The sequence below is a fragment of the Aulonocara stuartgranti genome (assembly GCF_965226115.1).
Source record: "Aulonocara stuartgranti genome assembly, chromosome: 8".
NCBI classification, from domain to species: domain Eukaryota; kingdom Metazoa; phylum Chordata; class Actinopteri; order Cichliformes; family Cichlidae; genus Aulonocara; species Aulonocara stuartgranti.
The window spans coordinates 19668302-19684024 of NC_138959.1; the positions used below are offsets into that span (position 1 = coordinate 19668302).

At 42.5% G+C, this 15723-nt stretch overlaps 1 protein-coding gene across 8 annotated transcripts in view; it reads left to right on the forward strand.

Moving 5' to 3' along the window:
- raraa (retinoic acid receptor, alpha a) overlaps positions 1-15723 on the forward strand; it is a 143894-nt gene that overhangs the window by 54016 nt on the left and 74155 nt on the right. For 6 of the 8 annotated variants that reach the window (XM_082543434.1, XM_082543435.1, XM_082543438.1 and 3 more), the window contains one exon: positions 9609-10442. In XM_082543434.1, coding sequence (XP_082399560.1) covers positions 10289-10442 — 154 coding nt within the window. In that variant the 5' untranslated portion in view covers positions 9609-10288. The remainder of the gene's footprint in view (positions 1-9608; positions 10443-15723) is intronic. The other 2 variants (XM_082543440.1, XM_082543437.1) reach the window with 1 other exon arrangement.

The window sequence follows — 15723 nt, forward strand, 5'->3', positions numbered from 1 at the left end:
CCTCTTGAGGCAGCACAGTGATGCGGATGCCTTGGCGACGGTGCACGTGTCTTTGAAGTGTTTCGACTGTAGATATACTATAGACACGTGTGTATGTCAGCGAGTGGTGGGTGTTGACTGTTCTTCTTCTTCTCAGAAATATAGACTTAATTTGTGTGAAGCCTCTTCCACTACCTGGGACAGGTTTGAAACTAGGCAAAGGAAGCCACTACACTCTCTTGCTCTCATTGTCACATACACGCTAATGTACTTGCTTACACATAGATTTGAGCTCTGCTGCTTTCCCCTTTCCAAAACAGCATTTTGTGTTGTTACCATTCAGCAGAAAAATGCACTCTGCTCTTAAAATGATTCTGACTATACAAATGGCATAACTCACTTATACTCTGAATAGGATCCGGCCAGTTTAATCCAAATTCCCGGAAAGGCTATTCACGGAAATTTATGAAAGCACTGCACTTATCTTAAAAAAATAAAAAAATAAAACACACTATATCTGTGTGTGGCACGGATTTAAAATAGTGTAGTTATTTGTGCGTCCACGTGTCCTTCAAAGAGCGCACGTTTTGTCAGATAAAAGATGCAAGTGACAGAGCTTAGAAGAAGGGATCGGCAGGACAGTTACCACATGGTTTGTGAGGCATGACTGAATGGATGGAAGCAGTGTGCGACTGTTGGGAAAGAATAACATGCACTGCAGACCCCAGACCGCAGGAGGCATGACTCCCTCACCACGAGGAAACCTCAGGGCTTTCTGCTCCGTGTTCTGTTTGCTCTTTCTTCTCTCCTCATTTAGTTGTCCGCATGGTGTCTTCTCCTCTCAGATGCGCAATTGCCATATTGTGTTCTTCCTTCCATTTTTCACTTCCTCTTCCAGTTCTTCTCCCTCTCTGTCTAAATTTACTCACTTCCTGTGTCTCCCACTTCAGAGCACCTTTAGCCGTCCTTCTTGCTCTCTTCGATGGTGTGTTACCCCCACCATCACCACCGCCACACCCCTCTCGCTTGGCTCCCTTCCCTGTTTTCTTCCCAACTCTCCTTCGCTCACCTCTCCACTCTTCATATTTCATATTAGGCAATCCTTTCCATGGAGCCAGCTGTGTAAACAATAGGGACCAACCCTCCATGTTTTCTTAGAACGAGAGAAAAATGGCGGAAAAACCTGGACACAAGGAGCTCGCCACACGCCGTCCACACGGATGATCTATGGCCCTTTGTCTCTCCGACCTCCTTTGAGCTCAAGTGGGATTTTCTGGGCAGCGATGTTGGTTTTTGTGTGTGTGAGGTTTGAGTTTGAAGCGTACAGGACGGTGTTTATGCAGGTATGGGAGCTTTCTGTTACCATAGCCCCTGCAAATATCAACAAAGTTGAAACTACAGTGAGTCACTCAAATGCAAACAGTCGAGTCATCCGCTGATAAATATGCCTGCAGTTTTAGTTTTGACAGCAACTGCGTTCTCGCTGCGTATATTTCAGCGTTCTAATCTTCAGACGCTCACTTCTCCTCTGACTCATGCCTAGTTTTCGTATCGATTAACAGAATGTGATGCGAGTTTACGTCGCATGGCCTACCCATATTTAGCAGAAGCACTGGCCCATCTTACTCTTCTATCTATAGCTCCGTAATCTGTCTACACATACTGTCAGCAGCCTATTTTTAAATCAGTGTTCCCAGAAGTTGCCACTGTTCCAGGGATTCAACCCGCTTCATCTTATTTAAAGGGTAGCTTGGCAAGCAACTTTAGTTGTAGGTTTTAGTGACTTTGGTTGACACAGTTAGAGAATGTGTGTGTGTGTGTCTGCATCTGTCAGGGTTTGTCTGTGCGTATGCGAGCTTTGGCTGTGAGTCTGCATGCATACACGCAGGTGGGCAGATGGTCCAGTTCTGCACGGACAGCCACAGCCGCGCTCATTTTGCGTGAAGAAAACAGGCCACCGTCTTACCCTGACAAGCGCTCAGCTCGTCTCTGGGTTTTATTTTTTGGTTTTTTTTCCAGGTGCAGTGCTTGCTGGCATTTGAGATAATTAAAGGCTGACCTTTCTGAGGTGAGGCAGAAATGTCACGCAGCCTGCTCCACTGACAAGTGGATTCACCCCACAGGGAGCCTCGGTCAAAACAGCGGAGGATTCTCACCACCTTTAGAAGTGCACTTAGCACCCTTTAGCTTTCTCGCGCCACACCTTCTGACCATCATCATCGAGAAGTAGCTTCCACCTCCTGCTCACTCTCCCACAATGCATCAGCAAGCTGCGATTCTGACCGTCTCAAAACTATGCAGGTGGAAGAAGCAGCGAGGTGGATGTAATCATTTACCCTTTCAGCTACTGTATATAAAAGTAGCAGTACTCTTCTGTGTGGTGGTTTGGCCAAAAAACATGAATTACTGACGACAGCACTTCAAATAATGCATCACAGGTTTTTTGGGGGGATTTTGGATGAAAGGGCCACTCATTTAGCATTTTCTGTTTGAATTAAATTCTTTTATTATTTATATAGTATCAAAACGCGTCAGCTTCCTTGCCACCTTCCTTGGACGAGGTGAGAGCACTGTGAGAAAAACTAGAAGCTAGAAACAACAAATAACTTGCAGATCAGAAACTTACAGCTTCAGAGCTTAGCAAACAGGTACCGCATGGGAGAGAAGAAGAGACAAAATTCACGATGTGCAGTAGAGGTATATTAATGCACGATTACAGCTCCCCAGTGGGAAGTCCACCCAAAAGCCCAGCGCTATAACAGCTTAACTAAGGATCAGTATGGCTCAGGGTCACCTGATTGAGCCCTAACTATGTTTTAAGCCTAATCTTAATAGTAGAGAGTTGAGCGGGTTCATGTGTCTTGATCCAAAACTGGGTGCTGGTTCTGCGTGAGAGTAACCTGATAGTTAAAAGCTCTGTATCCTATTGTACTTCCAGGAAGCACGATTTAGCCTGCGCTTTGAGAACAGGGTGTTCTATTGTTATAACAGGTTATTAGAGTAATAGGTAAATGGAAACAGAGCATGTCTCATTACACTTTTGTCCCATTGAAGCCTTTTTATTAGACATTTTAAAGTGCTTTAGAATTAGAAGTAGGGTGATTAGAGCCAGCAGTCTTCCCGGATTATGTTTACACTGGGAACAATCACAGACTTCTTAGTGTGGTCAGAGAAAAAAAAAGAGAATGTTCTTAAGATACACAGTAAATGAGCAGCCTTCATTAATAATGTAAGTGTGTTAATGTAGGGTCTTTTAAAATGTTCTATCTGAGTTTATTTTGCCAGAATAGACTTGAGAGTGATTCCACGTGTAACCTGTTTCTGTTTACATCATAATCAGCCAGCACCCACCCCTTTCACTGGACCTCACCAAACACGCAGTCTGCTCTTTATGCAAAACCCCTCCCATCTGAGCTGGTCATATACAGTAAATGCAGTGTACTGTAGAAACTCCCCCGGGGCACAAAGATGTGCAAATGGGATTTAGCACTCAGACAAACCTCAATAATCACATGCCACACAGGCTGTACACATGAGCACACACACCGCTCCCTTATACCCACGCACTTGTTGATATATTACATAAGCATGTGTTTTTTCTTGTACACCCCTGTATGTAGTCTTCACTGTCTGAAACAAGCTCTTACAGCTCCTCTCCCTTTTAAGCCAGCTTTCTCCTGATTGGCTGCTCCTCACAAACAGAAGGTTTAAAAAGGAAACTGGAGGGGCTGCTGTGTACTAGAGATGGCACAATACTACTTTTTTATGTCCGATACCGATACCGATATCATAAATTTGGATATCTGCCGATACCGATATGAATCCGATATAGTGTTTTTTAATCAACAAAACTGTTTTTTAAATATCTTGCTGCATTTTGTATAAGTTCATACTCAAGTTTAAAACAACAACTACACTAAAGCTATTCTGTTATACCTGTATGCAAAAAAAAATATTTCATAGTTCAGCAATACTGATCAATCTAATAAACTTAGACCTACACCATCCTCCCTATAAGATAAGATAAGATAAGATAAGATAACCTTTATTAGTCCCACACGTGGGAAATTTGTTTTGTCACAGCAGGAAGTGGACAGTGCAAAAGTTATGACGCAAAAATTTCTATTCTGGTATTTTAAAGAGTACTTAGCATAAATATTAAGCAACCTAACTAATAGGGTTCCAACTCCCAGCAACAACAAAAATAAATAAATAAAAAATAGGGAACCACCCCTCACGCTCCACCTCATGATGCTTAATCGACGTAATCAACCTTAATTTGATGCAGTGTGAAAAAAAATGCACAGAAATCAATTATTTTTCAAGAAATATTAAATAGATTCAACATCTTTCTTCAACAAAATTGCAGACTGCACAGATGGTACCTTCCCAAAGTAAAAAGTACTATAGCTTACTAGGGTATATATATTAGACTTAATAGTTACTATATACAGTAATTGACTTCTATTCATTTTACATCAAATTAAAACTTTGGGTGTCAGATAATTATTTATTAAAAGCTCGACATTTTAAATGAGAATAAGAAAGAAAAGTATGTCTTTGTGCCCCCTTTTCCCTGTTATTGCCCTATCGGCCCCCCTGGCTAAACTTTGCTAGATCCGCCCCTGCACAGTTACCAGCGTCAGCTACGTAGAAAAAGATCCTCGAGTAGAAAGTAATATTAAATACATTCTAACAACAGCTGATCAAGGTTAAACGTGCTGCTGTTGTTCAGCCGCTGGTTTCCTCTTTCTGGTGCAAAGTGGGCCAAAAACAAACAAGAGACACTGACTCGCACAGAAAAGCCGATCAGCTGATCATTAAGCAGTTTCATGATTGAAGTAGCAGCAAGAAGAGGCAGTCGCTTGTTAAGCTTAACGTGGGAATGCTTTACAAACATTCAGAGATGGACTTACACACTTGCTTTACTTCTCTCGGGGATAACTTTGTCGGAGATGAAATGCCGGGTTGCTAGCGAAGCTCCAAATGCTATCCAGACCACCGACAGGTCCAGCATGCCACAGCCGCTCTATCACGTGATGCATACTGCTCCGACTGCTAACGTTCTGAGGTGAGTTACGGCGTGTTGCAAGTTTTGTGAGGTGCTTTCGTGATATTTAATGGATCGGATTACATTTTTTATTTTTCTCCGATATCCGATCCAGTAATTTAGGTCAGTATCGGACCGATACCGATACGTAATATCGGATCGGTCCATCTCTACTGTGTACACAGCTAGAGCTGTGTGTCTGATATTTTTCCTCTTAACTTCATACAGAGCTTGGAATAGAAAAACTGCCTGTGCTTTGGATTCACAGGAATTGCTGTCGCTGACCTCATTAGTTGAAACTTTAGTTTAATATGAGCATTATCTACAGTAATGGTGTTTATATGACAGCAAGTAAGTGACATTTGAAAAAGTATAATATGTACACAGTCATATCTTCACACATGCTTGTTTGCACTCACACCTGACGTGCATATCCACCCACGCTGCTATCCTCATGAAAATTTTACTGCATTGTGCTTGAGTGACTTCCGTTACATGTGCCACTGCAAAGCCATACACATTTTTTGTTTAGGCCTTCACTGTTAAACAATGAAGTGCGGTGCTGTAGGGGAAGTACCTAAAGGCGGTTACAAATGTAAAAGCATATATGTAGCAGTATTTCTGTCTGCACGTGCAACAAATCAGCCGCATTTCACTGACATGCATGCAGCAAAGTGTTCAGAAGGTAGCAGGTGTTGTTGCGAGTAATTGAGCTGATGCAGTGTTTATGGCTGTAGAGTATTTGCTTTTGTAACCTGTTCTTTCTATGACTGGTAAAATCCCCACAATGCACTGCATACGTTTAGAATTTAGTTAAAAGAGCACTTACGGTAATCACAGGTTTGTTCTAAGATGGGTTGATCCTTTATAATTATGCTTTGTGTGGCATTATCATAACATGTGGCCTATCTTCACTAAACTCACTGGTATCTTTGCTGTGTCCATGTGCTAAGTCTTGGGGTAAAAAAAGAAAGGAAACAAAAAAATGGTGTCTGTGTTACGCTCTAACTCTGAACTCCTTGAACTTGAATACATCTATGTTTATCCACTCAACAGAATCTCACTATACGTCATGTATTCGCATTGACCATCTCCCTTGGTTGCGTCTCTGTGTTCGCTGTCCGCCCGGACCTCGTGCTGCCATTTGCTGGCTTTTCTGATTAATTCAGTGTTTTCCAACACATCCAATTACATTCTCTCATGACCTCTAACCCTTTCTTCCCTCTGCCTGCTACATGCCAAACATAGTTAAGACCAAGTGACCCAGAATGTTTGTTTATTTTTCCTTCTACTGTAAGTGATCACATACTGTACATTCCCCCTGGAGCTGGCCTCCATGCTAGATCTTGCCTGTGTGCGTTTGAGCATTTTAAAATGAGTTTGGCAGATATGGGCGAGGAAATCTTAGAAAATCTTTAAGAAGATGTACATTAATGGGCTCAGCTCTAGGCCCACAGTCTCTGTGGATTTGTCTTGGCTTTGCTATTGCATTACTGTTTGATGTTAGACTTTTGCACTCTGTCCATAACTGTTTTTATTCCACATCTGTCCACATTTCTGCTGTATTAATGTAGCAGATGGGTGAGTTAATTTTTTTATGTGCCATACAGAAAAATTTGGTTTCAGTCTGAGATCTTGAGCAAATACACAATAAAAGAGCAGAAACTGTACAGCATTAGGCACACGACTGTTCCCCTTCTATCTTCATCATATCGATGACCTCTCTGTGTTAGGCATATCATGCACATAAATCACTGCCTAACCCACCTGCCACAGAGATTCAAGAGCTGCCTGACAGAGGGGTGGAGGAGATCAGATTGGGTGAAGTGGAGAGAATATATGCTCGTATTCAGATGTTTTAAGATGAAGTGTGTGTTATTTAACATGCTAGCCACTGCAAACACAGAGCTCACAGCTGTTTGCGAGAGTTGTGATATGTATGTCGACAGCTTTACCTGACTGTGGTATGTGCACCTCTCACAGCAGATTAGACAGGTTTTCAGGTGAGTCTCAGTTCCTCATGTAGTGGTGTGTGTGTGTGTGTGTGTTTGTTTGATCTCTTTTCCCTGTGATTGTTCTGTCCTGGCAGAGGGGATTACCCAGGTAGTCAGCTACGTTCTGCCTCCAACTGTTGACGCTTGCAAGTATGCACGGATGAGTGGAAAAATGACTGATTGTATAATGCCTTTGAAACGCTTCAGCTGCGACAATCAGTCTTTGTTTACATGCATCAGAAAATGCTTTTCTTTAGCTCTCAGCATCAGACATGTGGGCTTCGTTCAGGAAACGCTCCAATGCTCACAAACAGCGCAACATGTAAATTGTTTTTGGGATTAGCAAATACGGGGATTTAGATTATTGTTATTAGGGGTTGTTAAGTAACAAAGACAACAAAATTCACTGGTTGTATGTATTGTGTGACTTGTATGGTTAGATATGTCACATATGAGCTGGCTGTTTTGTAGTTTCCTGACCTGAACTTTATTCCCAATTTTGAGAGTAGGATGCTTTCTGTTGTTGGCAGTTTACATTCTCTAAACAGTCCAACCTAACTATGAATCAAAACACAAGTGAGCAGAAGCTTTGGCTGCCTTTAGCTCAGCCTACGCTGTTATTATCCCTGACGAAATGTAACCAAAGCCAGTCATTCTGCAGCCATGTTTATTTACTGTAACATCAGCAAAAAGGAAATGCACAACAGAGTCGGTGCAGGTGAACAGTAACATGAGGTCCTGCTTATCATTTAGTATGACTTTTTATGGCACCCATATGAGGCAGTGTAATGATAATGGTGAATGAAGTGGCCCATTTCCAGTCTATGGGTCTCCCATTGTCCCGGTGAGTTGCAGTTCCTCATTTAAAGTATCGGTTCAACGTTTGTGGCCTCCTTAGTTTATTAGATTTAAAAAAAAATATGGCATTGCATCACTTCAGTGTGCACTTTCAGCAATGCTGTTGCATTTTACGCGATTGCAGCAAGGTTCAATGCAGAATGTATCAAGCCAGTGTTTCGTAATGCGTATTGTTGTGTTGTAGTCTGAACCAGATGCAATATCCTGATGGAGATTGTTACTATGTGACTCTTAACTATTTTTTTTAGGTCAACAGGGGCTTTAAAAGCAAATAAAACTATACCTAGCTCCCATGGGCTGTAAAGGCTTTCAGGCTCTCATGTGCTCATCTCCTGACCACCATACACACCAGCTCATTGTGACAGAATGACTGCATAGCACTTTGGCCTTGGAAGTCCAAGGCCATGTAGTCTGTAGTGAATAAACTCACATATGTTTGTAAAAATCAAAGAATCACGTGACTAAATATGTTAAGAGAAAAGAACTACTAAATAAAAACTTTCCAATTCTTAAAACTTAAACCCCCTGTTGAGTGTTTAAAACGTTCGTGTAACTGTTCATGTTCACAAACCAACTACGTTGTATACAAATACACAGAAGAAGAAACAGCACTTTTATTTGAAGTAAATAGTTGAATCAATCGCCATCTAAATGGCACTAAGATCAAATGTAGTATGATGATGATGATACAGACAGTGGGGGAACATGACAAGTAACATCAGAGTTATCTATACCAAAGTTATATGGTCTATTTTTTCACCTCATTATGTCGTCCCCCCCCCTTTCCTAAATTTGTTATTAATCTGTACATCTGTGCATGCCTCTCCTGTCATATATCCCAGCGCTTTCTGTACACCACACAAGTGGAAACAGGCACACGAACACGTCTGACTTAACCCTTCTCTCTTTACAGGAGTTCATCCATGATGTCGCGGTGTAATTCATGCTAGAGTGCTACATTCCTGCTTCATGCAAAGACACATTCCACATGCTTCTTTTCTTTCTGTGAGGCATCTGTGTGGTTCGAGTTGTTTTACTGCTCCGCATCACATCCACTGACTCATAAAAAGGTCATTATGGTTTAAAAAAAACAAAACAAAAAAAGTTTGCTCATTTTATGATGAGCTGTTTGGGATAAATGGCTTTTCTCATATCCCTGTGTATATTGTGATGCTAATGTACCATTCTATGATAATTGTTCTCCGGGTGTGTAGATGTCAGCGCGCTCTTGCCTGCTCACGCTTTCCGTGGTGATTACAGGTCTGTTTGTTCACGTCTCGCTCGTAATTTGGAAGCGAACTCTGCAGCAGGAGTCTCGAGCGGTTCCCAGAAATGCCGCCTTGGGTCTCACCTCTGGCTTCTGCAACTGGTGTAATTAGCAAAGTTTTCTTTTGCGGCACTCTCTTCATTTATGTTTTGGCTCGCCTCCCACAGTATTTGTACTCTGTCACTGTTAATGAGCGAGTGTGTGAGCGCACAAAGCTGAGAGGAGACATCACACACCCACTGCTCGCATCGCAATTTTAACACTCCATTAGATAATTAAGGCGGATGGGGTGTTTTTGTAACGTTTCAGATGAGACATTACCATTAATTAGTGTCAAAAGAAAAGCACTGTTTTGCTCAAACACTTAAGTACAAAGGGAAGTGATCTCTTTACCTTGCCACTGAAGCACTAAATGATCTCCTTTTCTCTCTCTCTCTCCTTTTCTTTTTTCTTTTCTTAGACAGAGGCTCTGCAACTGCGAACAGGGGGCCCATTCAGGGAGAAGAGCTTTCTCCTGGCATCATGTGATCTGCACTTTTCCTAGGAGCGCTCTGCAGTTGAAGAGTGGAATGACGTCCCCGTGAAAGCATCACAACCACTAGCACCCCCATCACCGCCATTGCCGCTCCTGACTGTTGCCATCAAAGTGCACCTCTTCTTGACTCAACTTGCCTCCTGTCTTTCTCTGCCTTCATCTTCGAGATAAGGAATGGCCGCGTTACTTCCCAACGCCTCTTGCAAATAAGACCGTTTCACAATCCCAGAGAAAGGAAGGATAAAACGCTCCACATTCCTCCTTTATACTTCGGCCCCATTTTTCTTTTTTTATCTTTTGTGTCCTTAGTAACTCAGCCCTTAACACACACACAGACACACTCACCCACATACATTCGCTAAACCCAATAGGATTTTGCGGCCATTTTCAGGGCAACCTTGTGAACCTTAAGGAGATATTTTCTTTTTTCTTTTTTTTGCAAACTTTGCCTGTTGGAATATCTTCTTACCCAGCATCCTTATGGGGGATTAAATCCTTACAGGAATCCATACTGACTCCTGACTGTGGTGCTGTTGCCTCTCAGTGAGGGTTTTTTCTTTACCCCAGTGAGGTCTTTTCGTGACTTGTAGGTGGACTGAGCCATCATGGCTGGGAAGGGCAACCCGGTGCCGGGCCCCCACCTCAACGGCTTCCCCATGCCCACCTACTCCTACTTCTTCCCCCACATGTTGGGGAGCCTGTCGCCTCCAGCCCTGCCGGGATTGCCTCTCAGTGGATACAGCACCCCCTCACCAGCCAGTGAGTAGAGTTTGAGCAACTTTTCAGTTTTCTCTGCGTTGGTTCGCATTTTGCATGTGGAAGTGTTTGATGCTCTGGCTGTTGTGCAGGTTTTGAGTGACAGGAGGTATGGAGATTTACTTTCCTTTGTGCGTGTGTCCTGGTTTCTCTGCGCCGCTGTGGCTCACAGTTTCCGGTACAGCTCGCCTGCTGTGTGTATTTGCGTACATACTCGTATGCTGGTAAAAAACACTTTCATCTCGTCCTGTTTAGATCATTCTTGTTTGAAAGGTGTGTAAGTGTGTGTTGGTAAACAGACACACACACACACCCACATGCCCATGTCGCCTCCAGCGCTGTCCTTAATTTACAAACCCACACACACGCATTGCAACGTCAACATAGATCACAAGGAAATGAGGCAGGACAGCCAGAAAGGAGCATTGTTCATTTGGGGAACACACATTTGGCAAGTGTTCCGAAAGTAAATCTCGGAAATACTGCCGCAGACAGCGTTCTTCTTATAACTTCTTTATTCAATCCATCAAAAGCTTCAGAGCGAACTGGCAGTGTTGCTTATTAAAGTAGGACTTGGTGGAAAAAGTACTTGTTCAGAAGTAAATTAAAGTGTTAGTGGTTTATTAATTCAGAAAATGGAATGGGAAATATGGTTAATTGTGAACAGTGGTAGGAAATAGAACTTCTAATGTTGAAGATTTTACAATCTTCATCATTTTTTTTTTTCTCCAAACTAGTTATGTTATGTTATAGCTGTTTTTTCCACAGCTTTGGATTCAGTATTTGGACTCAGTCAGGCTCAGTCAGGGGGAACAGTGTTGGTGGGTTAGTTAGCGGTTTGTGGGTGTCAGTTAGGATAAGATATTTGTGCATGTGTCCATATGTGCGTGCAGGCTTTTCTGGCATTCAGAGGTTTCTCCTTAGTTTCACCACATTATGGTGGTGCTGTGATTGGCACTGATAGGATGAAGGTCCTGCATTCAAATCTGCTGTTATATTATATTGAAAGCTAGTTCTAATTTGGCAATAGGTGTGAATGCCCTCTGATAGACGGGTCCAGGGTTTATCCCATCTCTCACCCTGTGACAGATAGGATAGCCTCTAGCCAAAGATGCTGGCGTATAACTGCAGGAAGAAATTGTTTGTTTTTTTGGGTAAAAATTGGAACGCAAAGGTTAGCTGTGACTGAACTTTCAATACAATGTGAAAGAAGACTGAAAATGAAGATTGAAAAATGCTAGAATCAGTCACCATATATCATTGGGCAGCCATTGTGTCATTTAATCTTTAAGAATACATCACATTTTTCAAAGGTCATCCAAAGAATTTTCTCAGAGCATACTGAAGTATTTCGACCTTCAGTCTAAGACAAATACGCTGAAATAAAACAAAGTACAGGGAGAGCTGGCAGCTTTCAGAGTCTCACAGTGTTGTTGTTCTTCAGTTATGCTAATCTCCAGTAAAGGTTGAAATGACTGCAGTGGTTTGACAGATTTATCATTTATCTTAAGAAAGTCAGATTTATGCACTCTGTACAGTTTGTATACTTGATCTGCAAAGTAACTTGCAACTACAGATCACAATATTGTGAATTATAGATGATTATAGGTTGGTGGAATTACAAAGGTAATAGATATGTATGGTAAATGGACCACCACCACTGTTTACAGAACAGTAATGCGCTTGGACAATCTCTTAATGTGCTAACGTAGAGGGAGCAACAGAAACAATAACTGAAGCAATGAAGTCGGTCAGTTTGTGTGCATTAGTGTGGACAAAGCTGTCAAACCCTGTGCTCACTCGCACAGGTTCAGAGGGGGTCAGCGTATTGACTTTCTATCTGCTGGAGCTTGTGTTGGCAGTCAGGGTGGAGGGAAGTAAAGAACAGGCCGTGCCCAGCCCAGTCACTCCCACTTCCCCAATACCAGATACCACACCTAACCACATAAACTGGAGCGCTCGTCAGATTCCTCTTTTTTTCTTTTCTTTTTTTTTTAAAAACGCTCTTTGCAAGCGTGCGTGCGTGTGTACATTCCTGCATGTGCGTCTATGCACGTCCGCGTGTGTATCCCTTGTCCCAGTGTTTGCCATGTGGGGCGGCAAGATTTCTTCCGTTTTGCCTGGACAAACATTTCCTGTCAGTAAACACTGGAGAGCCAGGGACACCACAGTTTCCTGACGTGCATGAGTACACATTCGCACATGCACACACGGACAACATAAACACAATCTTTGCCCTTCATGCTGGCTCACTTTCTCACTCGTGCTCTGCCACGCATGTAGATAACTGCAGGCATAATTCACACATGCTCACGCACGGAGCAGCAGAAACGCGCACCTCCTTCCATACACTCGCACACCACCTTCACCCCCTTTTTCTCTTTCCTCCTCCTCATCTAGCTCTCTGGCAGATCATTGCTCTCCCCCTTGTTCTTTTTCTTTCTTTTTCCTTTCCTTCCTTCCTCACCCACGCACACACTCGCGTAGCACACATAAACATCAACAAACACACACACACACACACACACACACACACACACACCAGCTAAGCTCCCATTCAGTACTGAGCACTGAGGAAAGAAGAGGGGTTGCTGAGGAAGACGGAGAGAGTATTTGGAGCTTGAATGCAGGAGGAGAGGAGGGATTTAGAAACTCTTCACCTAAATGCTAATAATTACACGCATGTATGTTTACACTCATACATGTTTGAGCAAATAATGTGCTTTTTCCCCCTTTTAACTGGAAAGTTGCTTACAGCTGGCCAGATGAATAGCTTTGACCTTGTTAAAATTTTCAAGGTCAAGCTTTGTAGTTGTTAACACAGAGCTCAGTTATGTTTTATAGCTTCATTATGTTCGCAGCTGGGAATGAACGACAGCTGTAAACAGAATGAAAATCATATCTGATTGATTAGCTTGTTTCTAGATCGTCCACAGACATGACTTTGGGGTGCAGGGATTTTTTTATTAGTGCAAATGCTTAGCTGCTGTTCTTATCACCTTTGTGGCAAATAATTAGCATATTTTATAACATTATTATTTGAATCCTCGTGCATTATTTTCCACACATAGGGTCAGATTGGCCCTTGATTTAAATCAAACACACAAACTGAATTATTAACGTTTGCGACATTGTGGTAATATTGAATGCTGAAAGAAAGCATGCTTATTTTCTGCGCTTGGTATTGAAATGGACTGACTGAACCGGCTAGCCCCGGCCTCCTTTCTCATCTTGTTTCCTAACCAAGACATGTCATTCAGTTAACTCTCCAAAGAGGAGCCCTACTGGTGGTCTAGACCAATTGCAACATTTATGAACAGCAGGCTGGCGGCAGTTCTAGCTCTGCTCTGAAGACCTTTTTGGAAATGTTCTGCCACTCTATCTACAAACTGGAGCAAATGAAGTAGATGGTAATCCTTGCAGAAGAGCAAGGATTGTCGTCGTCAGCTGTAGTCGAAAGATCCTGCAGTTAGAGTCTTTCTGAGAAACTCACTGGATAAGCAGCTGATTAATATCACTCTGCAATGTTTTGTTTCCCAAAGTATTTATGAGTCAATATTTGTAGAAGAACACAGTGTGACGAGAAGCTGATTGCTACCACCTGTTTGCATCCTTAATGTGTTTTTGGTCCAGAAACACCTGCATTTTTCTTTTTGTTCAATTGCACTCTAATCGCTGATGTAAAAGACCGTCATTAGAAATTCTTGAAATGAATAATGGTGAATAAACAGTCATGAATCCAGGACTTGGCATATGGTTTAAAGCGGAAATCATTTACAATCAAAAGCTTTTCGAGTACTTTCGCTTAAAAAAAAAAAAAATTCTGTCTTTTCTTTCTGCTTTCCTCCCTCTCTTCACACTCCTCCGCCTCCCCTTCCTCAGAGTCGGACATCACTGAGAAAGGGGAGGCTAACTCTGCCAGTCAGCTCTGGTCTGTTGTGGGTTTTTTTTTTTAGTAAACCACAACAGGCCAATTATTTGGACCAAGCACAGCAGGAGGGTTAATCTCAGCTTACAGCTCATCTCTCTCTCCCTCTGTCTTCAGATCCTGCCTCCTGGGTTACGTCTTCACATCACATTATCTGAAAATCATCAGGTTAGGTTACGCACTGGAGCAGATCAGTTTCAGATATTGATAATACATTTATAGCCTGCAGCTTTATTAGTTAACGGAATATTATGACTATGGATTGATCCCAGTCACGCAACCAGGAACTTGCACGTTGCTGTATTGAACAGTATGTGCTCATTACATGCACGCTCAAACATAGGCACATACAGCAAACCTCTCATTAGTGTTTTTGATTAAATTCCTCTCACTGCAGGCCTGTATGAATATGGAAGTATCCGGCATTAACACCTGCAACTATCGATCCCGTCATTATCATTTAAGCCTTCTGCTGTCTGTCACCAAGCTCACTAACACTGTACTATTACATTAGCGCAGTGTTATGAGTGATCATAATGAATGGAGCCAGCTTCCTACCTGCTGCCGCGATGGACTAATTGGCTTTTCCCCACAGAGCTCTCTTGTTTCAGCAGCCACAGTAATTGCTTGGTACAGGAGCATTTCCTAGGATGGCTAACCCGCACCAGCACCATCTCGTTTGACTTATTAGAGGGTGAAATGGCATTTATGAATGTACTTTGGGGCCAGTAGGAGAAATACTAAAGGATATTTTCAGACCTCAAGGAAGGTTATGTGTGTGTGTGTGTGTGTTTTACCCATCCCATTAAGCAGCCCGTTGCGGAATGTACAAACCACGAGCAAATATGGATATGGTAATACTGGGCTGTGTGTGTTGGTTTCTGGGACAGACAGGTGGTTCCTCTCTGCGATGGTGGTCTGCAGGAATCAGAGGGCCGTGTCAGTGCACTCCATGGGTGGCAAACACAAACGCACACAAGCACACACTTTCACACACACATAGCTTGTGTGGAAGGGATAAGTGTAATGACAGTGAGAATCACCTTTTCTATCAGGTTACCAGGTGCCAGCTATTTAGCTCCTTCGGATAGACACACACAAAGACTCTTACATAGAAGCAGTACCTCTGGAGAGCTGCTTGTCATTATTGGAAAGTCATTTGAGGGGTGCCAATACTCTGACGGTGGAGACGCGGGCTTATTAAACATGGTGTGTAAAACACATCCAGCATGTCAGCAAAGCACTTGTTCACCCCAGCTTAATGACCTTGTTAATTAACTGCTCAACACTTGGAGGTTGAAAAATGAGCACAAGGACTATCCTATTCTTAAGTTTTCAAAGAAGCAATAGTCTCTG